The 27,894-nt window shown below is 29.6% G+C and overlaps 4 protein-coding genes and 1 non-coding gene across 5 annotated transcripts; 3 read left to right on the top strand and 2 right to left on the bottom strand.

The window, feature by feature from the left end:
* Positions 1-6,152: 6,152 nt before the first annotated feature.
* Positions 6,153-8,735, bottom strand: LOC103492837 (desiccation-related protein PCC13-62-like). The gene is made up of 3 exons (XM_008453382.2): positions 8,350-8,735; positions 6,820-7,051; positions 6,153-6,726 (listed from the first exon to the last, which is right to left on the bottom strand). Exons 1-3 carry the CDS (start codon positions 8,700-8,702, stop codon positions 6,352-6,354), a joined length of 960 nt encoding a protein of 319 aa, XP_008451604.1. The 5' UTR covers positions 8,703-8,735; the 3' UTR covers positions 6,153-6,351.
* Positions 8,736-15,620: 6,885 nt separating this feature from the next.
* Positions 15,621-15,691, top strand: TRNAG-CCC (transfer RNA glycine (anticodon CCC)). The gene has a single exon. It is a non-coding gene; the product is annotated as a tRNA-Gly (tRNA).
* Positions 15,692-17,165: 1,474 nt separating this feature from the next.
* Positions 17,166-19,095, top strand: LOC103492838 (pentatricopeptide repeat-containing protein At5g56310-like). Its single transcript, XM_008453383.3, has one exon. The coding sequence runs from the start codon at positions 17,230-17,232 to the stop codon at positions 18,643-18,645; it is 1,416 nt and encodes a 471-aa protein (XP_008451605.2). The 5' UTR covers positions 17,166-17,229; the 3' UTR covers positions 18,646-19,095.
* A 2,313-nt stretch (positions 19,096-21,408) lies between these two features.
* Positions 21,409-22,688, bottom strand: LOC103492839 (glutathione S-transferase-like). The gene is made up of 3 exons (XM_008453384.3): positions 22,313-22,688; positions 22,178-22,226; positions 21,409-22,090 (listed from the first exon to the last, which is right to left on the bottom strand). The coding sequence occupies exons 1-3, from the start codon at positions 22,463-22,465 to the stop codon at positions 21,645-21,647; spliced, it is 648 nt and encodes a 215-aa protein (XP_008451606.1). The 5' UTR covers positions 22,466-22,688; the 3' UTR covers positions 21,409-21,644.
* A 3,123-nt stretch (positions 22,689-25,811) lies between these two features.
* On the top strand, positions 25,812-27,146 carry LOC103492840 (glutathione S-transferase-like). Its single transcript, XM_008453385.3, has 3 exons — positions 25,812-26,189; positions 26,276-26,324; positions 26,408-27,146. Exons 1-3 carry the CDS (start codon positions 26,040-26,042, stop codon positions 26,851-26,853), a joined length of 645 nt encoding a protein of 214 aa, XP_008451607.2. The 5' UTR covers positions 25,812-26,039; the 3' UTR covers positions 26,854-27,146.
* Positions 27,147-27,894: the final 748 nt, after the last annotated feature.

Genomic DNA, 27,894 nt, shown 5'->3' with positions numbered 1-27,894 from the left:
GAGAGAATAAAGTTTTTTTTGAAATTTGAAATAATGTAATATGACTTGTACCGTATAAAGAATAAAACATTTATTTGTAAACATAAATAAATTTAAATGTTTTGTGATTTTTTTGTTTCATAAAACACTTTTAAATTTTAATTCAGAATTTATAGGAGCAAAATTAGAACTAATTTAAAATAAATAATTCTAAATGTTCTTAAATTCTTAAAACGATTAAAAAACAGTTATTTTTAGATTAAAACCAGTGAAGTTTTATTTTAAGAATACCTTTGGAATTTAAAAATAGTTCAGTAATATTCTTCTTAATTTAAATTTTATACCAATTTTCTCTCGATCTAAATAAAAACTTAAATTTTAAGTTAAGATCATAGTTTTAATTTCATTTAACTATAAACATACAGTGATTGATCAGAAATACAACTTATTTTCTATAGTTATTGTCGTAATTAACACAACTAATTAATTGTCAAATAAAAATTATATCTGACTATTAACACTGTTTTTTGTTTGACTAATTATAGTATGTTTTAAAGGGAAATTTTCGTTTTGGAAATTTAATCTGATTCTATATGAATAATAAATACTTTTTTGTGAATTATTGACCATATAGTATCAGAGCCATTAAGGTTTGCAATATCGTGGTGGGTGGTTTCCTTTTCCATTAGGCTTTAAGTTTAGGACATCGTTGAGTAGCCGGACTCATAATAATGTTAAAACTGCTAAAATATTTACAAATTAGAAGTCTATTCGATAGTTTCGAGATCCCACTTTCATGGAAATATTAATTTCTATGAAAATTTAAAAAAAAAAAAAAAGTGATGTAAGTTGTCATAATTAATTAATGAAACTTCTACTGTGACTTAATTAGACTATGATTGCCATTTTTAATCACAGTTTCTATAAAGTACGACAATATTTAGATGTCTGTTGTAAATGGATGCATAAATGTTGATACAAGAACATAATTTAAAACAAATGGAAAAATAATTATACTACAAAATAATATAAAATTTAGAAATATTTGAAGGTGTAATAATGAGAAAATAATATAAAGTTTAGAAATATGTATCAGAACTATAGATTAAAAAAAAATCTTGACATGAACTAATATAGTTAGTCATAAAAATTGAATTTTTGTTCATAGGTAGAAATTTCTTGAAATCTTGAAATTTCGTTTAAATGGAGAAAAATAGAGTATCTCAAAATATTCTCGAAAATTTAAAGTTTAATCAAAATTGGAGGAAAAAATGCCTCCTAACTAACATTTTGAGCCCTTTGAAATCTCAGAATTTTGAGATTTTGATGGAAATTTTAAACCATAGTTTGGATTGGGTACTAAAAGATCCGTTGATATACGTTGTTCTTATTATTATTATTATGTTGTTGTTGAGAAAATTAGTATAAATTTTAGATAACTTTTCAACTTTTTCTTAGTTTTGGATAAATTTTCCTCTAAAATTTGATATTTTGTCTGGGTTTTCTGAGTTTTAATAAAGTTTTAAGCATGTGTATTTTAATAAAAACTGTTTTTAATCTATTAGCATTTTAGTTGCTGTAGATTTTGAAATCATATTCCCCATGTCATTTACTTTTTACCTTTGCATGAAAATTTGTATGTAAAAATACTAAATTTAAAATTTATTTTAAAATTAGGTTAAAAATCGGCTTACTTTATGAATTTCTGTCAAGAACGATTTGTAATTTTAAAATTCTAATGATAGTCATCAAACTTTAATAAATAACAAATTTAGTCTCTATAACAAACAATTTATAACAAATCTAGTCGACGTAAAAAATATATATTCCTAAGTTTTAATGAAATTTCTTACACATTCAGATATTGATGTTATAAATTATAACTAGAAGGGAAAGAAAAGAAAAAAAGTTTCAATTTTATATTTAATGGTTTTGTTAAATTTTTTTAAATGTTGAAATGTGATCAACGACTATATATATTAATTAAACACTCAAATAAAAGTTCACGGAGGAAACTCGTAAATTTATATATCATCTCGTATTAATTATCAAATTACATACAAATCGAACAACGATAAGAAAATAGTTTACCATTCTGAATATAATGGATATTCAATTTTAGGAATAATAATTAAGTACATCAGAAATTTAAAAAATTTACAAATATAATAAAATTTATCAGTGATAGGCTTTTGACGTTGGTAGATCACTCTTATAATCTATTAGTGATAGACCAATATTTGCAACATAGTCTATTTGCAATGACGATGAGATGTATATTATTGATAGATTTTGATAGATATTGTTATATTTGTAATTTTTTTAGAAAATATTGCCTCATATACTGATGTTTTAAATCTAAAATTACTATATTTGAAAATAATTATTCCTACCATTTCTAATATTGTGTCTTATTAAATAACAATTTCTAATATTATATTTTATTAAATATAGACAAAGAAAATGTATTATATATCTTGAAAACCCTTGAGTTCTTGTATTGTCTCGTTAATTACAATATATTTTTATGACAAATTGTTTTACGTGTATCCTAATTATTCAAAACTCATGAGTAAAAGGAGTGGTTCTCAAGTGGAACATGATAACAGTGGTATGACAGATGTTCTGATAAACACATAGATTCAATTTATGTTTTCTTTTAAGAAAACAATAAGGAGGAATCATTTCTTGAAAAAAAAAATTATACATCATGAGCTTATTATATTTAACAAAACAAGATAAAGATATAAATTTTAAGTTTTAAAATTATTAATACCTCTTCATATTTTCCAACCTTAGCATCGTAACCCATCTTCCACCAAAACCTATCAATTTTTCATGATATAAAACAATGTCAATGTAACGCCCCAACAATTTAGATTTTCTTTTCATTATTATCTTAAGTGTGGATATGGAAATTTCGAATCTATTTGTGGAACTTGATTATTTTGAATTTGTGATTAATTAAGGTTTAGAGTTATAATTATTTTGATTTGGATAATAATTGTTTTATTTGAAAAATAAATTTGGTTAAAGTTAATGGTGAGATATTATTTAAAAAAAAAAAAGAAAAAGGAAGAGAAGGGATTGATGTGATTGGTTGAAATTGAAAGAGGGAGATTTTTTTTTTATGGGTTCAATGGAAGAGAGAGAGTGAGACTTTTGTGGAAGAGAAAAGATAATAATAATAATAAAGAATTATTATTATTGTATTAAATAGCATTATTCATCTTCCTCTTCAACCAATCAAAAAGAAAAAGAAAAATGACAAAACCCTAGCAAGCTGCCGCCACCGCCTTCCGCTAGTCACCTCCGCCAGACTCCGCCGTCGGGCGTTCACTGCAGATCAGACGAACAGATCAGCCGAGTTGCACCGCCATCTGCCTCGATCCGCTCCGCGTCGCTCCGCAGCCACCCGAATCAGGAAGTCGCGCCGCGCCTCGTCACGGGTAACCCGACCCGATCGCGTCTCCTTCGCCCGCAAGCCATCGCCGAGCGCCGCGTTCCGCCTGCACGCCGTCGCCCGAGCTGGAAACGCGACCCACGTGCCCAGCTCCGTGCGAATTGGATCGACCCACATCGCCCTTCACGACTCGAGCCGCTCCTCTCCGCGCCTGCCCGCGTCGTAGTCAAGCCGCTCCTCTCCGCGCCGCGCCGCACCTGTCCACGCCGTGTCCGAGCCGACTCCAGCCTTCAAGCCGAGCCGACTTCAGTTTCAAGCCGAGCTGACTCCAGCTTTCAAGTCGAGCCGACTCTAGCTTTCAAGCCGAGCCGATCCCAGCCTTCAAGTCGAGTCGGTTTCTGCTTTTCTAGCCGAGTCGATCAGGCTGTCCTTGAGCCACCAGCCTACTCTGGTTCCTTTGCATCTATTTTGGTAAGTCAAATGGGTTTCTTTGCATACCCAGTCGAGACTTGAATTTCAACCTAAATAATTTAATTTGGACTAAATTAAATTATTTCTCTTAAGGAACACCTTGGACCAATTGACTTGGAGCGTTAGATTTCTTCAGCAAGGGCTCAAGCGTTGCAACCTCGACCTAGGGTAAGTTGTCTCAACTACATTTTTGGATCTTGGGTCATTTTGACGAGTTAATCATGAAAATTGACGTATTAAACATTTAGGACCTCTCTGCTTGGAAAACACATTTTTCTGGCTGTTAGGACTCGTCGAGCAAATCTCCAGGTAAGAGATTTCTACTACTAGCTCTACGACTAAAATCATGAGACCGCATGCATTCTTAGTTATGCACTTGAGGACTAGACTGCATAACGATATGATAGTTAATGAGGGCATGATGTGACTGATGACGTGATTTGATATGATAGCATGGTATAATGTGTTGACGGCTGGTTATGACTTTATGTTTGGATATTGTAATGAAATGTGACATGATGATTAGACTGATATGATCACATGATGATGTTATGTATATGTATGCTATGGTTAGCTTAGCCTATTAGAGTCGTACCTGCATGGGTGTCCTTCGGGATCACCACCTATTTAGGACTGCGTAGTCCGACGGGACGCCAGTCTAGCATGGATATAGATATGATTCGAGTGATTCGACGAGATCCTCGCAGCCCGATTGTCTTAGTGTTTCCTCCGGGTTCACTACAGACTAGTATGTCCTAGGTGCTCCCCCGGGACACCGAAGACCAAATTTTCGTTCCTACAGGAGCGCATGTTGCACGTGTTCGGGAACATGCCAGTTATTGGGTACCATTTTTAGGACTTTAATAGGAAGTTAACAGGCACCTAGTGGGACTAGTAGTGGGTCCCTTACTGAGTATTTTATACTCACTCTCTCTCCATGTCATGTTTTTCAGGTAGAGGCCGAGGTAAGGGCAAGGGCAAGCTAGCGAGTGACCAGAAGTGACCGTGGTGAGCCATAGGGATTTCTGCTTCCGCTTACACCCCGTTTTAAATATTTAGTACTTGAGTTTTATTTTCTTCTTCATTTACTATTTCGTTTCTTTAAAAGTAGATAGGGCCCGAGTAGGATTTTAATATTTGTTTATATTTCGCACATTACCCTGATTTGATTTTTATAAATAAAATTCTGAGGTTTTATTCATTTTAACCAAACTTTATGACTTAAATTATGTTATTTACATTTAGTAATGACTTCGGCTCAGTATAAGGAGTTGGGTCGTTACAGCCAACCTAGTCCTTATGTGTGTCATCTCAAAATAATATAAAATTTAGAAATATTTGAAGGTGTAATAATGAGAAAATAATATAAAGTTTAGAAATATGTATCAGAATTATAGATTAAAAAAAATCTTGACATGAACTAATATAGTTAGTCATAAAAATTGAATTTTTGTTCATAGGTAGAAATTTCTTGAAATCTTGAAATTTCGTTTAAATGGAGAAAAATAGAGTATCTCAAAATATTCTCGAAAATTTAAAGTTTCATCAAAATTGGAGGAAAAAAATGTCTCTTAACTAAAATTTTGAGCCCTTTGAAAATCTTAAATTAAATCCCTAATCCTGGCTGTTAGTTTTTTTCAAAAAAAAAATTCTTGTCTATTAGAATTTTCACTAAAATTCTTAAAAACATTTCTCATCGTATATTTTAGTCCATGAAAATTATCACTATTTAGCAAATTTTGATAAAACTCAACTTTGATGAACTAAACTTAAGATTTCTTGAAATTACCAGACAAAAATTAGACATATTTGAAATAAAATTTTTGATAACTTAAAATTGAATAAACTTTAAAGTATAAAGATAAAATGATACTTTTTTAGCCTCTACTGTACCAACCGAGCTTTTTCTTTTTTACTTGTTTTTCAAAAAAGAATGATATATTTTTTTTAATTACAGAAAACATTTTTAAGAATGAATCAACCTATTTAACACCACACTAATCACTCTGTATAATCTCTCACAAATAAGAGGTTATCTTAAAAAATGTAAAACTAGGTAGAAGGCCTTGAATCATTGCCAACCTTCACAAATATAACTAAATTATTTAACAAATGATTCCAACCAAAAGTTTGGTTAGAAGATAAAGTCCCACATCGATTAGATAAAAAAACAATCGATCACGGATAAATAAAAAGATGATCACCGATATATAAGTGAGAACATTTATTTCTATTAATATACCCGTTTTCAAGTAAAACTAACTAAAAACAAAGTTGGAAATAGCTGGACGGTAACATCTACAACATCAAAGATTGCAAGGGTTTGGATATCATTAACCTTAACATTTCACCATATTTTCGTCAATAAAAGTAACAGAAGTCCATGCTTCATGTAAATTTTTATAGAGAAACGCATGAAGGGAAACTTGAACGTGCAGCCTAGGATTGATTCACTATATCAATCCTTTTTATTCGTATCATCATTGGAATTGGAATTATTACTTCTTTCTTAAGCTTCTTCCAATATCTCCATTAGCACCCTTTGGAAAGAATCCACCAGGCTCACTTTCGTTTTCGTTTCCCTGAAGTATGCGCATGAGCTCCGGTATTGTTCGCGTATACGTAAGAGAGTTAGAATCGGCGGCAAGAATGTTGCTCTCGGTCCGATTCTCTGCCCCGAGCAACCGGGGAACGATGACTCCTTCGTCTTTCATGCCACATCTCCCAAGGCGATTTGCCAACTCCGACGTGTGGTTCGTGAACTCCGCCACGGTTATTTGATACGGAAGCACCCTATCGTTCGACCTTTGGTACAAATATTGTCGACAAATAGCATTTTGTCCAGCTTCCATGGCTTCAAATCTTGCTACCACCTAAAAACATTAACAACAGACATGATTATAATAATAAAATATAAAAGTTTAGAATAATTTACGGAGGGTTTTGTTTGTATGTTCGTTCGTTACCGTGCGATCTTCACGAGAGATAAATGTCGGGGCTGATGCGACGAGGCCGGTCAGTCCGGTGTAAGTGATAAAGTTACAGAGGATGAAATAGTGGAGAGGGTTGCGGTAAGGGTCGAATGGAGGAGAGAGTGGAGGATCAAATGCTTTACCAATCAACCTTCCAATAGTTTCTTTGGTTAGATCCAACAATGGCCTTGGAATAACTGGTCCCTCAATGAACTTTGCTAAGACTCTGAACAAAAAATTATAAACAAAATTAGAATTTAGTCGATAATGATTTAATCACAGTACTCTAAAAGGTTGTCAATAATTTAGACCTACAACTACAAAATTTATAACAACTGTAACGCTCCATTATTAAAAATGTTTTCCAACTTTGTGATTAGTGTCAAAAAAAATTAGCTCTAAATTTTTAAAAATTTTAAAGATGTTTTCAAGTTCTCGAAAATGGTTTCGAAGTACTCTTACTAATGTTAGTTTTGAAGGGAAACAATTAAAAGTTTTAGTTCGTGAGAAAATTGATATAAAATTTAGGATTAATGAAAGTATTTTTTAACTTTTTAAGGCTCGAGGATATTTATAAACTTTTTGGATAATGACATTTTTAAACAAAACTTTAATGGTTTTCATACGAGATTAACGATAAAATAACATTATATTTTAATCTTTTTTAAAGTTTAAGAATTTTTTTTAAACTTTTGAAAATTTAGGATATTTTTTTACGCAAATTTCAAAATAGATGGGCATTTTTTATAATTTAACCTAATTACAAATTTTTTCTCTAAAATTCTATATTTTTTTCGGGGTTTAGAATACCGTATTGGTTTTAATAAAGTTTTCTCAGTAAATACTATATTTTTAATAAATTACAAAGTTGATGGGCATTTTCAAATATAGTAAAATAAACTAAAATATTTACAACATATAGCAAAATTTTAGATTCTATCAATGATAGATAATGATAAACTTCTATTACTATTTATCAATGTCACTGATAGAAGCATCAGTGTGTATCCATGTCTATTATTGAGAATCTGAAATCTTATTATATTTTGTAAATAATTTGTCAAATTTACTACTTTTTACCATCTTCAGCGAAAAATTAACACTTAATATTAAAGAAAACAACTTATTATATGATGGACTGAATTGTTACAAATTTTCAAAATACAACCACTATATTATAATTTAATACTTACTAAAGTTTAGAGATGACTAAATTGTTACAAATGTGAAAATAAGCCTTGGTGCATAATTTATGCACACACGAGTAAAATAATTTTTCCATTAGTTTGTCTGTAATTTGTACTACAAAGAGTGAATGCAAAAAAAGTTAAACAAATGAACTTCAACATCTACCACATATACGACCAAAATAATATTTTAATTATAATCATACAGTTCAGTGAGATGTAGAAAGATAGATATTCATGTACGTACTCAGATGTTTTCAAGTATTTTCTTTTTAACAGAAAGAAATATACTAATACATTGATTATATACATATAAGTTAAAGCAATAAAAAATTACCTTAAATTGCCAACTTCTTCAAGTGCGAATTCCTCAACCATCCGGCGTGACATAGGATCTAAGTTAGCCCTTTGACAGCCAAGTGGAGGTGGACCTCCTGCTGCTAAAGAAGGATCATATGCATCAATGCTTTCGCCAGTGGCACCACAATGGAAGAACTCAGCATTTAAGAATTGAATGTTCCTTGAAAATTGAAGAACATCATTGTCACTATATGACCTTGATTTACATGGATCATTAATGTTACATAAAACCACTTTACTTAGCCACATAATTGACATTAATATAATCCCTAAGTTACACAAACATGGTTGTTTCTTACTGTAACTTTTGTTGTTATTCATATTTCCCATTGGTCTTAATAAAGTGCTTTTAGAGTGTATTTTGGCTTTCCTTTTTTCTTGTTCTTTTGTCTCATAATACCATGCTTTTATAGTCACAAAAATATGAGATTTTGCATGGACCATTATGCCCCCTATTTATTGTTCTTTTTATATATTGGTTACTATTAATTAAGCTAAGGAAGAACCAAGGACAACTAATCAATGACTTCTTTGTGTTGAAAAAAATTGGAAATTTAGTGGTTTTATAAATTATAATGATTAGAAGGGAAAGAAAAGGAAAAAAAAAATATTTAATGGTTTTGTTTATAAACTTTTTTTTAAACTTTAGAAAATGTGATCAAAGACTATATATATTAAACACTACAATAAAAGGTGATGGGAAACTTGTAAATTTATGTATTATATCGTAATCATTATCAAATTACGTGCAAATCTAAAATAGCTTACTGTTTTAGGTATTTACAAGCAGTAGCAATTTTAGAAATGATAATCAAGTATATTACGATATTTTAAAAAAGATTACAAATAAAGCAAAATCTATATAAGTGATAGACTTTTAACATTGGTAGACTCTTATGGTTTATTAGTGATAAATCAATATTTGCAACATGGTCTATTCGTAGTGATTAGACTTATATCGTTGATGGATTCTGACAGATTTTGCTCTATTTGTAATTTTTTGAAAAATATTGCTACACAATATGCTAATATTTTGAATCTATATATAATAGCGATATTTTCAAAATAACTTTTTATCTACGATGAAGAGTAGACCTTGAACTTTGATATGCGACAACCTAGCCCACATAAAAATATTGCTACCCTTGTGCTAATATTTTGAAATATTCTAACCTATAAATTTTAGAATGTAACAATTTAGTGGATGTATGTTGAAATATGTAGTGGTTTAGTTCTTATAAGAAAAGAAATCATGATTAAGATTTTAGGAAAGTTTTTGTATAGGTTAGATCAATAAATTAACTAGGGACCCGGTATGTATGATTACAAGCTACACAAAGATTAAATTGTTAAATAAAAATTTGACATCTAATTTTAATGGATTTTTTTATAAATATAGCAAAATCAAATTGTTACAAAATTTAAATGAATACGTAGACTAAATTGTTACATGCTAAAGTTTACTATAAAATAATAAACTATTTATAAAATTGAAAGTATATGAGACTAAATTGTTAAGAATTAAAGTTGATAAAGTAAATTATCACCGTTAAAAAGTGAAAAAATAATTAATAGTCCTATACCACATATTCTAAAGCTAGTTATTAAAAAGAAAATATTGCATATAACGTACAAGGAATGTGTTAATTTAAAGTGATTAAAAAGGAAGTTGTTTGAAAAATATTGACTTTTAATTATCTATTTATTCCCATGTGCTAATTTAATAGGAATTTCTATGTATTAAATAGCATTGTAATAATTTAGTTTTTGTTTAAAAGTGAAAATTTAAGTCACCATTTTTTTAGTTTTTGAAAACAAAATCCGTAAAGACTCATTTTCGCTCCTAAATTTTATTTGTATTGTTGTATATTTTGCGTAAATTTTTTTAAAAACCAAGCTAAATTTTTGTTTTTGAAATTTGATTAAGAATTCAACTATTTTACGTAGAAAAAATGAAAGTTATAGTATGAATTAAGAAGAAATGGAATTTATTTTTTTAAAAAAAATTAAAAAAAGAATAATGATCTAAGGAGATCTTAGAGATAAAAGTTAGAAGTTTTTAGGATAAAATATCAAAGGTTAAAACCACACTTAATTAGTTTTTAAACTTTTATGAAAAAAATTATTCCCTAAATTTTAGTTAATTATAGTAACGATTTAGAGTGTGTTTGGATTGTATTTTTAAGTGACTAAATTAAAGTTGTTTTGTAAAAAATATCATGTGTTCGACAACCACCTAAAATAAATTTTGAAAGAATGAATTTATAGAATAATGTGGTTTAGGATAAACACCTAAAACCAATTTTTTAAAAAATAAATGTGTGTTTAATGATTAATGTCCCTAAGTTTGTCATTTTTTTGTGACGACCGTTGGTAGCTTATTTTTGTCAATTGTTTTATGGTAATCGTTACCAGTCAACTTTTGTCGATCGTTTTTCTATGTTTGTTATCGGCCAACCGTCAACGACTATTTTATCATTTTACGTTGAATGTCCCCGACCACCTCAGACCACCATCATCGACGATCGTTGACGAATTTCTATCAAATTTTCCACGAACAAATTATATATATATATATATATATATATATATATATATATATATATATATATATATATATATATATATAACTTTTTTACTCTATTACAAATCAAACAATTTTTTGCCTAAGAACATGTTTGGAAAAAAAAAAGTTGCCAAATACACATGTGTTTTCTTCCAAAGAGTTTTTAGAAAAAATATTTATAAATGAAAATGCATCTTTTAGAAAAGATTTATTTCTTTAAGTTATTCCAAACAAACCCATAATCTCTTTGTATTTTTAAATATGTGTAACAATTTAGTTTTATCGTGAAAAGTATAATTAAGATTTCATGAAGTTTATGATATACATGTAGATCAACAAAGTGTTTTGGAATAAATTTTTTTAATAAATTATCAACAATATTATGCAAAGTTCTTACATGTTTACACTTAATTTTGGAAGAGATTCTTCGTAATAGAAAAACTAAGAACCGTTTAATAACGTTCCTATTCTCTATTTCTTGTTTCTTGTTCCCTGTTCCCTGTTCCCTGTTTTTTCTTTTTTTAGAACAAGAAACAGGAATGTGTTTGATAACTGTTTCTATTTCTTGTTTCTTGAGAAAAAGAAACAAAAACAAAAAAAAAAGTGTTTGATAACTGTTTCTTGTTTCCTGGTTTTCTTTTAGATTTATTTTTTTCACATCTACTTCAATTAAACATTTTTAAAAAATATAGGTAATCCATCAAACATAAAAAATAAAATTATCAAAAGTTTATTCATTTAATACGAAGAAGCAATGGTGCACAAATAAGAATAATAACATAAACATAAAATTGTATTTATCTTTCAAATATTGCCAAATTTGATTGACAATATCATCTCTCACTCGGGTCATTTCTCTTAGATGATGTCGACTCACTTCTTAATCTATCAATTTCGACAACCTCATCAATATTTTGTGAAATCTAGAATGTAATATTAATTTTAAAGTAAGTTATTATGTCTTCAATATTCAGAATTAAAAGAAACAAAACAAAATTTAACCTTTAACTCTGCTAACCTATGATGCTTTAGAGAAAAACTCACAATAAAAACTCAGATCCGCGCAAAGAGGAAGATGAAAACTATGGATCCGACGAAGAGGAACAGTCTAGCGAAGAGAAAGAGTCCGGGTTGTAGAGGAAGACGATGAGAGGCGAAGAGGAAGACGGTGTGCAGAGGAAAATGATGATTATTTTGAGAAGATGATGGAGATAAGAGGAAAATGAAACAATATTAAAAATAATTAAGAAAAAGAAAAAGGAAACAAATAAAAATAATTGAGAAAAAAAAAGTAAACCAATAAAAATAATTGAAAAAAGGAAAAGGAACCAGTAAAAATAATTGAGAAAAAGGAAAATGAAACAAATAAAAATAATTGAGAAAAAGAAAAAGAAAACAAATAAAAATAATTGAGAAAAATGAAAAGAAAACCAATAAAAATAATTGAGAAAAATGAAAATGAAAAAATAGAAATGAATTGAGAAAAAGAAAACCAATAGAAATAATTGAGAAACGGAACGGAATAAACTTTTTTTTTTGTTTCCAATAATTCCTTATAAAATGAGAAATGTTTCTACTTTTTTTTAGAACGAGAAACAAAAAACGTTACCAAACATTTCTTAAAAAAATGAAAATAGAAATAGGAAACAGGGAACGAGAACGTTACTAAACGGGCCCTAAATTGCTTCAAATTTCAAAACATATATGAATTAGATTGAAACTTGTTAAAATGGGATAGTTGTAGATAGAGCAACTAGATTCAAAATATTAGCATATATAGTAACATCTTTAAAAAATTACAAATATAGCAAAATTTGTTAAAGTCTATCAATGATAGAAATTTATCACGCTGTAAGATCATGTTGTAAAATTTGGTCCATCAACTTATATAACTACAGGATTCTACATCACTGATAGAAAATTATTTATTCTATAGAAGTTTTTGAAGACAAAAAATTCTTTTATGGATATTTTCAAATATAGCAAAAAATTGAAACTATTTGTAAATTAAATGTAGCAAAATCTATCAAATTTTCAATAACCTTTAAAAAGTTTTACTTTTTCCTATATTTTGTAAATAGTTTCAATTTTTTACTATCTATAAAAATTTCTCTATTTTTAATATATGTATATATAAGATATTTATTTTTTAGCACTTTTTTTTTTATTTGGACCATTTTTTAAAACATTTACAACCATAGCAATTAGATCCAAAGTATTAGTATATAAAAAAACATTTTAAAAAATTTCAAATATAGCACAATTTATTCATCAATGATAGAAGTTTATCACTAACAGACAATATTCCAAATATGAGTCTCATTTACATACTATAAGAGTCTATCCACAAATAAAGTTTACCGCGGATAGACTTTTACTATATTTGTAAGTTTTAAAAATATTTTTATATACTTGATTATTATTCTTTAAATTACTATTTTTGTTATATTTATTTTTTCTTCTTTGACAGAAGAAATAATAATAATTAATTAATTAATTAATTAATAAATAGTAAGAATGATTAATAGTAAAAATTAGGCATGAAATGAATTATTGGATGAAGGAAAGTCAAATAGGTTTAGTATTATATTAAATTGATAATTTATTTCTATAGGTACAAAATTAGTTATACATTTGCGTCTCCATCTCTTGAAATTTTAAATGGTCTATTTACTTCTTAAATCTTAGGTTGAAACTCCCCTTGGCCTTTGCCATTGATTTTTTTAGAAAAGATGTTTTGAACCAAATAAATAAAAACTCAATTGTGCACATTCACACGTAGGATGGCAAACATCGATACCAAAATCTAGATAAAAATACACTTTAACTTCACGTGATGTTGATAGTACATTTATTTGAAGAAAAAAAATGTGGTATGAAAAAAGAAAACTCCTACATTGATGTAGTAGTGTCTATCACACACGTACTATGATGCATGTTTAAGAGTAAATAGTTTTTAAATAATCGGTCATAGAATAACCTTTTAGGTAGAAATATTTTTAAAAAAAAATTAACTCATTTTATCTTCGGTTCAAAATCTCATGACTCTAAAGGTTATGATTTCTCAACTATAAAATCTATAAAATCGAACCTCCAGAAGTCATTGAAAAGTTAAAAATAAAAATTGTTTACATTTTTTAAACAAAACTAAAAAAATACGAAAAGAAATTTAAGATTGAGTTGATAAAATATCGTAGAAATATCATTACAAAGAGTAACATCAATTTAATAGGTAAAGTTATACGAAAAAGAATACATAATTTAATCAATGCATTTAAAGCATTAATAAATGAACAAACAATAGTATTTATAAAGACGTAAAAATTTTAATAAAAACACATTGAGGTCTTTCACGAGATTATTCCAGTAATAAAAAATTAATTAATTTAATGTATTTATATGAGGTGTAAATAGATTGAGTAGATTTTTTGGGCCAACCTTAATAAATCTTCAACCTGATCCGGTCTTTATAATTCGTGTTATAATATGTATGAATTATAATATATATTTTTGAATAATATTAGAAATTCGGGTTGAATTGGACCAACTTGAATATTTAAAACTACCTAAACCCAATCCAAAAAATATAAAAAATTCAACTCAAACCAACCCAAAATAAAAATAACTCAATTGAATCCTAATCCAATCCAATTCTTATTAGATACTTCAAGTCGTTTGAACATCCTTACAAAATATGAGGGTAATAAAATAAAAAATAAATTAAATATTAAACTACTATTAGTGACATTCATTGATATTCGGTAGAATCTCTCGTCTATTAAATATTTTTAATAATTTTTCATTTGAAATAACTTTTTTTACTTTATTTATTATTGTTTTTTTCTTTATTCACATTTTATTTACAAACCTTTTATTTTTCTCTCATCCTCTCAATTTATTATTATTATTATTGTTATTATTTTAAATCTTTACTCTTTTTTCTAACTTATCTTTCTACACATTCAACTATGGGAAAGAAACAGGAAAGAAGCTATTACTTTCAATAACATTGGTGTGATTTTGTGGAAATTTACCGTAGAGCTTTGGGATGATATCGTTGCGCTGTCTAGATTTTGAAGCAGTAGATCGAAGTTTTTCTCAAATTATAACGCAAGTAGCTAGCATTGCTTTAAACATTTCTTTTGTATAACTCAAATGGGGCTTATCTCTAGCTCTTTCTTCCTGCTTCCTGTACTTATTCTGTTATATTAATAAAGAGGGAGTGATGAGGGTGCTAAGGGGTGTTCACCCTAGTAGAGATGTCCGATTGTACTCAACTAACCCAATGTATCTCTTTTCAATAAAACTATGGGCAAAGCTTCTTCACCTCTCTAATTAAGTTATGCAACAGTGTTTTTTTTTTTTTTGTCACATGTTTTCACTAATATTCAACTTCCTTTTTTAGAAGAAGACAAGAGATCTAAGAAGAAATAATAAAAAGATATAAAGATGAATATATAAGATATAGTCGTACAGCTCGAAAACTAAAATAGATCTAAAGCAAATGTATTGTACGGTTGGACACATTATGGTAATCAAATTTTTATCTATTCTTATAGTCTTACTCTCAGTTTTCTTTTTATTTATTTATTTTCTTTGTCACACACACAAATAAGAATTATTGAGATTATATTAATTAATTGCAGTATTGATATCGGAATTGTTAATGATATAACGTATTAGCGCATCTAGTGTAGTGGTATCATAGTACCCTCCCACGGTACTGACCGGGGTTCGATTCCCCGGATGCGCAATTTATTTATCAATCTTTTTTTCCTTAATTTTCTTTTTAAATCCTGATTCAAATTATGTATACTAACCTTAGTTTTTCTAGAAAAAAAATATATAAAATAATTTTAGTTCAATCCAACTTCAATTTCTAAAAAGTTGATGTTTGTGTGATGTAATCCAACTTGACTTCATAATCTAAAAAATTGATGTTTGAATCGAGCATCTTGGTTCTAATTCATAATATTAAATTTATCTCGTTCTTACAATTTAAAAAAAAAAACTATCTTTTCCACTATTTTAACGTTTCACGATTCTACTTTCATTTCAACCTCGATTTGACAAGCATTCAAATGTTAATCAGATTGTCAGTAATCATGATTACATTCTAACTTCACAAACTGTTCCTTAAATTTCAAAGAAGGAAAGAAATTGTAAGTATGTCTTTTCAATTCCATCGTTTAATTTTGTTACATGATCATTTAAATTTAGGGGATGGTTTTTTTTTTAATTTGGCACATGTTTTTTTTAATTCTTTTGGTACACGATCGTTTAGATTTCTTTACACAATCTTTTTACTTTTTTAAACGATCGTTTACATTTGGCTACTCCAATCTAAATGAGTTTTTTTCAAGATTTATACACTATTCTTTTAGATTTTGCTATTTTTTTTGTACACAGTCGTTTAGATTTGGTTACCAAAATGTAAACAACATAAAAAAAAGGAAAAGAAAAAAGACGACATAAAGAAATCGCAGCGAAAAAAAGAAGAGGAAAAGTAGAAAGACGATGAAAAGAAATCAAAGCGAAAAAAAAAAAGAGAGGAAAAAACGATGGAAATATTAAACGACGTAAATAAAGAATTGAAAAATAAGAAAGATGATGGAAAGAAATCGTAGAAAAAAAGAAAAAAAAAGAAATCGCAGTGGAAGATGAAATAGCAAGAGGAAGACGAATAGCAAGAAAGAAAAGAAAGATGAAAGGGCAAACCCGGAATATTTAAAAAATGACTAACTTTATGGGCTTTGTTACACGGGCCGTAAATATATATATATATATATATATATATATAAAATAAATATCCCAATTTTCGATCCTAAAAATATGTTTTTTTTATTAAATTGATGTTTCCAATCTTAAAAATTTGTTTACTTATTAAAATGATATCATATCCAATTTTAATTTGAACTTTTTATTAAAATAATGTTATACATGGTATATGACTTCCTTATAAAAATAATTTATTAATGAAAAAAATTCGATATATGACTTCCCTTACTTACATCAAACTCGTTTAAGTATGAGTGTATCCGCTACACGACTTCCTTCAAAAACCCAAAACTTTTCTATTTTTTAGGATATTTGGAATTATATCCATTTCTAAAATTTCTTTTTGTACTATCCTATTTTTGTTATTATTTAAAAGAAAACATTATTTTTAAAAATACGCATCTCTCTCCATAAATATATATATATATATATATTTTGTCACATGTTATCTTCTAAAAAAAATGCGCTTTGAAAATTTCCCTCTAAATTTTGCGGCATGAACAATTTAGACAAATGAGACCATTCGGCACCCAGTTCAGGGCTGAATCAACCAGAATTCTCTCAATTTTCACCACTTCTCTTTCCCCAGTTCACATCCCTCAAATTCAAGCTCAACTAATCCTTCGAAATCTCCATTCACATCCACTCATAGCCCACCATTTCATTAACACTTGCCATCATCTTCATCTTCTCGATTCCGCTTTTCTCTTCTTTACCCATATCCCCAAACCCCATGTATTCATTTGCAATTCCTTAATCAGAGCTTTTGCTCACTCCAACATCCCCCATACCCCTCTTTCCATTTACACCCACATGAACAGAAACTCAATTTCCCCCAACAATTACACCTTCCCTTTTGTTCTCAAGTCATTAGCCGATTTCAAAGATCTTGTTGGTGGACAATCTGTTCATACCCACGTTGTGAAATTGGGACATGTTTCTGATCTTTATGTGCAGAATACGTTGATGGATGTGTATGCGTCGTGTGGGAAAATGGGGTTATGCAAGAAGGTGTTCGACGAAATGCTTCAAAGAGATGTTGTGTCGTGGACTATTTTGATTATGGGTTATAGAGTTTCTTTGATGTTGGATGATGCTTTGATTGTGTTTGAACAGATGCAATATGCAGGTGTGGAGCCTAATCGTGTAACGATAGTCAATGCATTGGCTGCTTGTGCGAGCTTTGGAGCTATTGAAATGGGTGTTTGGATACATGAGTTTGTGAAGACAAAAAGATGGGAAGTGGATGTGGTACTAGGGACTGCTTTGATTGATATGTACGGGAAATGTGGGAGAATCAAAGAGGCATTGGCTGTTTTCCAAGCAATGAAAGAGAAGAATGTGTATACATGGAACGTACTCATTAACGGGTTGGCTTTGGCCAAGAGTGGAGAGGAGGCGATTGCTTGGTTTAAGAGAATGGATGAAGAAGGAGTCGAGGCAGATGATGTGACATTAGTGGCAGTGCTTTGTGCTTGTAGCCATTCTGGCTTGGTGAACAGCGGCAGGCAGATCTTCCGGTCTTTGATCCACGGGAGGTTCGGGTTTTCTCCAGAAATCAAACATTATTCATGTATGGTAGATATTTTGGGTAATGGGTGTATTGAAGAGGCTTTTGTGATGATAAAGGATATGCCTTTTGAAGCCACCAAAGCAATGTGGGGGTCTTTACTAACTGGTAGCAGAGCTCATGGGAACTTGGAAGTGAGTGAAATAGCAGCAAGGAAGCTTGTTGAAATGGAACCAGAGAATGGTGCTTATTATGTTGTGTTATCTAATATTTATGCAGAAATGGGGAAATGGAGTGAGGTTGAGAAAGTAAGAGAGATCATGAAAGAGAGAGGGCTGAAGAAGGATTTGGGGTCAAGTTCTGTTGAGCTTCAAGAGGCTGGAAATACGCGTGAATCATTTTCTAATGTCTTAGGTTGAAGTTTAAGCTTGGAGAAACTGCCCAAAGCATTTTTTGTACTTTCAAGGGAGAAAAGTTATAATCACCATGGAGTGTCAATATAACTGAGGCAGGGCATGCAACGTAGGGCATGTATCTTTTGTTGGTTAAATTTCTTCCGTTTCTAACGACTTTCTTAAAATATTTTTCTAAACACTTAGGAAGTCATATATCTTAGCTACATACATTCTGTACATCGCGAGACTAAGTGACGGCAACATTGAATAACTTCCTGAACCAAATCCATTTGCAGAGTCCATCCATTCTTGGCGCCCAGAGTTGATCTTCAAAGATTCAGAAATTAGTTAGGTTTAAAGATGAATTGTTTTTCTTTTCTCAATTGCATTCCCATTTCTTTTTAACAATGAAACAGAGTTATTCCTTAACAAATTTATTTGAGGTTACTTAATTCCTTTTTGTTTCGGGTAGAAGTTTGTCTATATGGTAGTACAAAACAAATCAAGATTATATTGATCGAATGTGTGCCGTTTGGTATAATTTGATCAAAGTACATGCAAGATGATATGTTTTGAAAGGGTTTAGGGTTTAGGGTTGAACATGAATAGTAAAAGTAATCAATATTTATCATTATTTAAATTTTCGTATCACGAAAATCAAAACAACACAGTGACTCCATCTCAATTAATACAATGATTAAACTATCAATTTCAAAGTTAGAGGTTTGATTCTCACACCATGCATACTTTTAGAAAAAAAAATTATTTTGAAAACTAAACCACCAAATATATATTATATTGATTGAATTAATATGACACTCCATATTTGAAGCTCTAATTATAATAGTTGGTATGTTTAGTCTAACTATTATAACCTAAAACTAACTTTTGATCTCTTTGTTAGGTAGTGTTTATTATTTTTTACTCACCCTCTTTTTCTCTCCTTGTTATGACATTTACCATTTTTCATCCACACTAAACTAGCTTACAACTTGAATTCTTACCATATAGCTCATATTAAAATACTATGCATTCTAAATGCAGACTACAGTAATCTAAAGACAATGATAATCCACAAATTGTAATGACTATAGATTATGGTAACTAATTTAGTGTTACAAACGCTCCCTAAAATCTTGTCTCAGGAAAATATTTAGACAAATGTGAAAACATCCAGTTAGGCTCAATTTTTAGAGTAATTCCAACATTTCAAGAAGTAAATTTGTAGGCATATATGATTTATAATGGAACAATCTCTCTCTCTCTCTCTCTCTCTCTCTCCTCTCCCTCTCTCCTCTCTCTCTCTCTCTCTCTCTCTCTCTCTCTCTCTCTCTCTCTCTCTCTCTCTCTCTCTCTCTCTCTCTCTCTCTCTCTCTCTCTCTCTCTCTCTCTCTCTCTCTCTCTCTCTCTCTCTCTCTCTCTCTCTCTCTTTTATCTACTAGGATTTGACAATGTGCATGGTAGGTGTGTTTAACAATTTTAAATTATTTGAGTGAAATGTTATTTAATTCCATTGTTTTCTTAATTACTTAAAATTAATTATATATATATATATATATATATTCATATGATAGATGTTTGAATTTAGTTGGTTCAATAGTCATGTCATATGTAGGAAAATTCTTTGGATAAAATAGTTGAATGAAGATAATAATCAATAATATGATTAAAAGTTTATTAAATCTTAATAATGAAAATTAAAGAGTAAAATGACTCCGCTGGTTAACTATTTCATTTTTATTTTTACTTTTTGAAAACTAAATCTACTTTCCCTAAATTTCTTAGAATGATTTAAATATTACTTAAATCTTTTAGTTTTGATTTTTTTTTCTTTTTACTTTTTTTTTTAATCATTACACTAGATTAAATTGACCAAAAATGAATACAAACCATGATAATAAACAAAAACAAATATACTTATAATTTTAGAAAATAAAAAACAAAATAATTATCATTTGGTTAAGTTTTAAAGAAAAAAAATCATAAACAAAAACCGTGTTTAAATAATAAAATAATAAATATGTGAGGGAAAAGAGAATGAATAATAATGAAGTAGTTTGTGGAGTAAACAAAACTCTCCTACAAAAGTAGCTTCTAGACCTATCTACAAAATTCAAACAAAACTATATTACATTCATATTATTATATTAAGTCTACCCAAATCAACGAGAATAAATAAGTGGAATCATTTTATTTTAGATTGTTATTTGCATTTTACAATCAGATCTTAACAAAACGGTACGTTTTTGCACAAGGTGACATTTTTATTTTATTTTACTTATTTATTATTCTGACTTTGGTGGTTGGGTTCAAAATAAAAAACAAATTCAAATTTGGTTCTTTTCATTGTTTTCTTTATTTGGGGTCCAATAATTGAGAGAAGAGAATGGAAATTTCATCCAAACATTAATTGTTTTAATTACTTTCTATCATTTCATTACAATGATCTTAATTTCCCGAAGATTCATTTCATTTAAATTTGTGAATAAATTAAAACTACACTTTCCAAATTTATATATGATGCCATTTTTCACTTGTCCTTCTCTAACTTCATCATTTTAATTTTGGCCTATTGACTAAGATTCATGTCTCCATTTAGTCCAATTTCTAGATTGTTCTTTTCCCCAAAGACAAATAGCGGAGAATTGACCATTGGCTTTATGGGTCTCTACCATCTTCTTCCATCAATCTGTAGTGAACTTTCTCAAAAGTTCTAGCAACTCATTCAAAGTGTTCCTATCAATATTCATATGTACTAAAAACACACACGCACAGACACAAACACAATTCTTCTGAAGATTGATCACAGAGATCTAATTCATATTCATAAAATCAAATCCAGAAGAACCAATCTTAATACAAGATACTCTAAAACGAAAGATGAAGAAGAAGAAAAGACAGTAATCTCCAATACATGGAGAAGACTACCTACTACACAGCCTTTTATTCAAGTTTATGATGATATGATTGAAAACACACACATCAAGTGAAGGACTTAGATCCAAAGTCGTCTAAGACTCAATTTACTTGCGAAGTTCAAGAACTTTAGCCCAGGATGGCCTGGCTATGATATCAGCTACCCAAGCATTGACATGGGGTCGAGATTCAAACAGTTTCTTGGATTGTGTGGCCAACAGGTAGCCCAAAACAGGGAGATGGTGTAGATCAGCCAAACTGAAGGACTCACCTCCTAAGTATTTGGATTCAGACAGTCTTTTCTCATAGATGTCAAGAACTTTGCCTAATTCAGTTTCGCTTTGCGCAACAACTGCAGGATCGGCATCACCCCACCCAAAAACTGGTTTTAAGCAAAGCTCGAACACTAGTTTCATGGCTACTGGGTCAAAATGGTGGCTCTCCACTTCAATCCATGTTAATACAACAGCTGCTTTCTTGGGATCTTGAGGAATCAACTGGGTTCCATTACTGGCGTAATTTCCAGAGATGTATTGTGTGATCGCTCTTGATTCTACACAAAGAGACATTTCATCAAACATTTTGCGTCCAAAGTGACAAACGCTCGTGATTTAACAGTGAAAAGTAAAGTAAGTCTTACCAAAAAGATTCAGATCTCCATCTTGGAATGCAGGAACTTGACCAAAGGGCTGGAATCAAAACTCGAATCAACAAAAACAGACAACCCAAAAAGAAAAAAATCAAAATAAGAAATGGGAAACGATTGAAAACTCACATTCAACGAGAGAAAGGGCTCTCGCTTGTGTTCTCCTTCGTGTAATTTGACATTCACAAGCTCGAATTGAAGACCCTTCTCGTAAAGGGCAGCAAGAACCCTACCAGTGGCTGTGGAAGTGGGGATTCCATGAACCTTGATAGCACCAGCCATTGATAGTACAAAGAAAAAAAACTCAACGATGAAATTTGAAAATAGAGAAGATCGGGGAGAATTGGAGATGGGTTTGTGGAAGGAAACGATGAATTATATAGAAAAAAATAAAGGAGAGGTGAATAGTGGACTTTGGCGCTTTGTCTTGAACAGAGCGAGTACGGACATAGCCACGCCATGGCTTTCGACACACACGAGCTGATGACCAATGTCACACTTTCACGTTTCAAAGTTTGTTGTTTGGAACTCTTTTTTTATATATATGATCTGTCTATTCAACTAAAACATGGCCATGATCTTACCTAACTTAATCCTTTATGCTACAGTTGTTAGAAGCATACAAATATCATCAATCTCGGATCATCGAGTAGAGACTATATTTTATCGATCAAAATGTTAGATGTTTGAATCTCTCGTCGAAAGAAAAAAAAACATATAATATTTTATCTTGCTAGCTCGATATAACCCGACTAGTAAAGACAGTATGTTATATATCAAAAGAGTACTAGAGATTCAAATCTCTTTTGAGGAAAAAAAAAATAAATTTTGGTAACTTTAATTTGTATCTAATCATGATTAGGGACACTTAGACTACTTTAATGACATATAATAATAGAGAAAAAAGTGTTATGGTTGGGGAATCTTATACCATTCAATGTATGAGATTGTAATAGTCCTCATGTTAGAAAATAAATAATAAAAAAGATATATATAGAAATACAATAAAATTTTGGTGATTCAAGTTTCCAAATGGCATGGTAAAATAAACAGTAACTTAAAACTCGAATAACAAAAAAGATGTTTAGTTCAAGGAGTTTGTGTCAACGAGTTAAAAGTCTCTCGTACGTTAAACGAGGGTAATTAGAAAGTATTGATAATGTAGTTTTGTTTAGTGCAATATAAATGAGAGAATTCAAATTACATACCTAATTTTCTTTTATTTATGATCAATAATGCATATTTATATGTCAAGTGAATTACATTGACAATTACGAGATAGTTGATGTATTAAAAAAAGAAAAAAAACCTAAATAATTCATATATATATATATATACACGTGAAAAATCATGTATTCTCAACAAATAAATTATTATTTTTGCAATGGAGTTGTTATAATAATAACAATTAATGCCTACACATGGATATCTCCATCTCCCAAGGTTGAATCAGAATAATCATTATTAATTTATTCTCGTGACAAAAGGGTAAAAATTCTTAGACTTATGCAATTATTAAAGTTGGATCATTAACAGTAGTAATTGTAAAAATGATATAAGTTGAGGAGTTATGTTTTTATTATTTAGAGGTTCAATTTCTACGACTACAGTGAATTTAACGGTCTAATTTTAACTTAGTACACGTAGATAATTTTGAATATAAGATAAAGTCGATATCATTTTAATGCACTACTACTACATCTCTTGATTACTAAAATATTAAAAAAAAAACACAACAAGATTCACAACTTAAAATGAAGAATTTGTAATTTAAGGGAAAAAAGGAGGACTCGTCTTATAGTGTAGAATGAAAATAGATGAAATGAACACGAACCAACGGTGGGCACAACTAAACAATTTTAAAAAAGATATAATTTGATTTTGCATTGAAATTCGAAGCCTACTTGAGCTTAGTTATTACTTATATTTTTCTAAAAGTCGGATGTTTAAATCCATGTATTGAACTTAAAAGGAAGAAAAACATAATATTGTTATATTAAACAAACAAATAAAAGTGAAATGTCATCCCTTGTAAAATAGTTGCACAAATATTAATAAGGAAAATGAACTTATTTAAATCATTAAAAATAGAGAGGAAAAATGTACAAGTATGTGAAGACGATAATCTATAAGAGATTGTATGAAGAGCTTAAATGTAATCAAGTACTAGAAATATGAGTATTGAAATGCGTGATGAATAAATGGTTAAACGAAAATGAAATCATGAAGCGTAAAAACGATGGAAAAGATGGTTGAATTGAAAACTACAAAAATGAAATGAGCTATATAACAAAACCAAATAGGACCCAACACGCTCAAATAAAAGATGAATTTTTTTACTATATTATATTATATTACAAACTCATTACATTATAAGTGTCCAAACGTACACTTAATTAGGTATGTCTACACCTATTTTCATGTAACTCACTTAAAAATCTGTCATGTGGCAAAAATATTTTTTTTTAAAAAAACATGTTATTATTTTATCTTTATATGATAAATAATGGACTAACGTTGCACCCAAACGTTACTCTATAGAAAAAAGTGGAACATTCTAGGGTGTGAAGTGAAGTGAAATATAATATAAATTAAAGTACAAATAATAAAAATAATAATTTGAAATATATATATATATATATAAATTGATAGGTAGGTGTAGTGGGTGGAGTGGTAACCCACATACAAATAAATATTTATTATGTTTCTTCTTAAGAAAAGTAATATAAAAAATATCACATTGTAAAATTTTATTATCTATTTGTGATAAACTACGATAAATCTAGATAGACATTTATTAATGTTTATGGCTAAAGTGATTAATATTCATATGAATTGTTTATTATTAGAGTGATAGATGTCTATCACAATATACCAGTCAAATTTTGTTATATTTGTAAGTAACTTGACTTATTTTGCTATATTTAAAAATATGTATTTTATTTTAGACAAAATCTCAAAGAATTTAGTTTTATTCGAAAGATTTTGCTAGAGATTGAAATATGCTATTTCTTTTTCTAGAAGCAAGCATATTTTCTAAAAACAAAATTACCCCTAAATAAATAAATTTAAACATTAATAACATTAAAAAATGATTAACGATTCCAAACTCAAAAAAGATAACCAATCAAAATGAGATTCATAAAGTCATGGTTTGAATCCCATCTTAGTCTAAATTTTCATCTTCTTTTAATTCTTGTTCAAAGTTTGAAGAGGTCTATTCTTTAACCCTCAAACTCTTATAACATAACTATTTCACCATTCAATTTTTATAATGATTTTAGTCTTCAAACTTTTATTTAAAAAAAAGAAAAAAAGAAAAAAAAACCATTTTTTTCTCGTTATATTTTTTTAACCAAAATTTTGCTTGTTCAATACTCGAGTTTAACTCATGTTATTTTATTGTTTTCTTATATTAGTATGTTAGATGTACTTCAAGTCGAGTTGACAATTTTAAATTTATTGATTAAATCGACTTGCAAACATAAATATAACTTCAAAACGACATCTATTCATTCATTTAAAATTAAGAGTTAGAAATTAGAAATATTTATAATGTTACGACTATACTATTTAGAAATAGTAGGAGAAAAATTAAAATATAGACATTACAAAAGTTACCCAAAATCCAAGAAACCTAAAACTTAGCCGACTAAAAATCCAAACTTTACGAGCTTTGATATGTTAATGTGACAAATGAGAATAGTCTTACAGTTACAAGAAAATATTCTCCCCAAAATCACTTTACCATTATAAGAATTTCCGCCATTAATCACTTTAAAACTCATCTCTTTCTTCAAACCCATCTCCATTTCTAATCACTTTTTACAATTCAATCCCTCTTCAAGATTATTCAATGGCCGGCATCAAGGTCCATGGACTCGCCCTTTCCACACCCACATGCAGGGTTTTAGCTTGTCTCTACGAGAAAGACCTCGAGTTCGAGTTTATCAATGTCAAATTGCACGAAGGCGAGCATAAGAAACCCACTTTTCTCTCCATCAATGTAAATTTCCAACCATCACCCATCCCCTGCCTTGCTTTAATTTGTATGGGTTGTTCTTGATTTGATTTGATTTTGTTGGATTGTAGCCTTTTGGTCAAATTCCTGGGTTCCAAGATGGGGATTTAACACTTTTTGGTAAAATTTCAGACCAGTTCTCCTCTCAATATAATTGTTTGTGATTATGCACACATTTTGTTTGATAAATTGTCTGTGTACAGAATCTAGAGCAATCACACAATACATCTCCGCAAATTATGCTAATAATGGAACTCGATTGATTCCCCAAGACGTCAAAGAAGCAGCTGCATTATTAACATGGATTGAAGTGGAGAGTCATCATTTTGATCCACTAGCCTCTAAACTTGTGTATGAGCTATGTTTGAAGCCAAAGCTTGGATGGGGTGAGACAGATGGTGCAGTGGTTGAGCAAAAGGAAGCTGAGTTAGCCAAAGTTCTCGATATCTATGAGAAAAGGTTGACTGAATCCAAGTACTTGGCTGGGGAAGCCTTCAGTTTGGCTGATCTTCACCATATTTCAACCTTAGGGTTCTTGTTGGAGACGCAAACCAAGAAATTGTTTGAAGCTCGGCCCCATGTCAATGCTTGGGTGGCTGATATCATGGCCAGGCCGGCTTGGGCTAAGGTGCTTGCTTTGCGTAAGTGATATGGATGGTTTTGACCTTGAGGATGAAGCCTTCACTAGATCATGAAAGCTTTAAATATATATAGATATATAAATGTTGTGTGTGATTGTCTTTTGCTTTTTTGTCAGATGTAATAAATTGGTTTGTGCAATTTGTTGTTTCAATGTTTTGTTGATGCAACTTGTAATGCTTAGGTGAGGTGTGTCACTTTGACACCTGTGTGTTTTGTATTGAGATATGGTTAGGTTTGGGGTTTTTTTTCTTGTTCATGGAACAAGTGTTCAATCAATAAAGGCCCAAGCATTTGGTTGAATGGTCATGTATATTAGACGTGAGCATCAATGGGATAGAGTCGAATTTAAAATATATTCAAATAGATTTTAATCACGAAAGAGTGTAATCGGATTAAGCCTTTGATATTTTTTTTAAAATGTTGGTTCCGAACTATCATTAATTGAATCCTTGTTATCTCTATCCGAAGTTCAGTTTGGTCTATTATGTTCATCCCTAATATATATATTTAAACTAAAAATGTTAATGTTTCAAAGATAAATGCCATTTTTCGTCCCTAAGAAGTAACAATCTAATCAATAAACTTTATTTTGTAACACTTTAGTACATGCACTTATAAATTTTGTACAATTTGATCCCTAAGCTTAAATAAATTCAAGTTAGTGATTATATTTCACAATTTGTAACAACTTCAGTCCTGAACATGAAAAACATTATTAAGTTTAATTAAATTTGCTACACATGTTAGATTGTTAAACCGATTAAGAGTCAAATATTGTTATAAATGACAAAGATTAAGTTGTAATGATCAGGTATTAGCATGAACTTTTGCCTTTCTTTAAAGGTAGGAGGTTTAATCATACCACTTACCTTTGAAGGTCGTAGAAAAAAGTGTTACATCGTCTAACAAATAAAAATTGAGAATTTAGTTTCAGATTCTTTCGCAACAAGAATTAGTATTTGAAATAAATTATTACATAATCAAAGTACCATTTATAGAAATACGTATACTAAAAAGTAACTTTCTTTAATCATATTTCAAAAAATTA

This window comes from Cucumis melo, chromosome 1, assembly GCF_025177605.1.
Source record: "Cucumis melo cultivar AY chromosome 1, USDA_Cmelo_AY_1.0, whole genome shotgun sequence".
NCBI lineage: Eukaryota > Viridiplantae > Streptophyta > Magnoliopsida > Cucurbitales > Cucurbitaceae > Cucumis > Cucumis melo.
The sequence above is the reverse complement of the archived record's forward strand: the minus strand, read 5'-3'. Positions and strand labels throughout refer to the sequence as shown.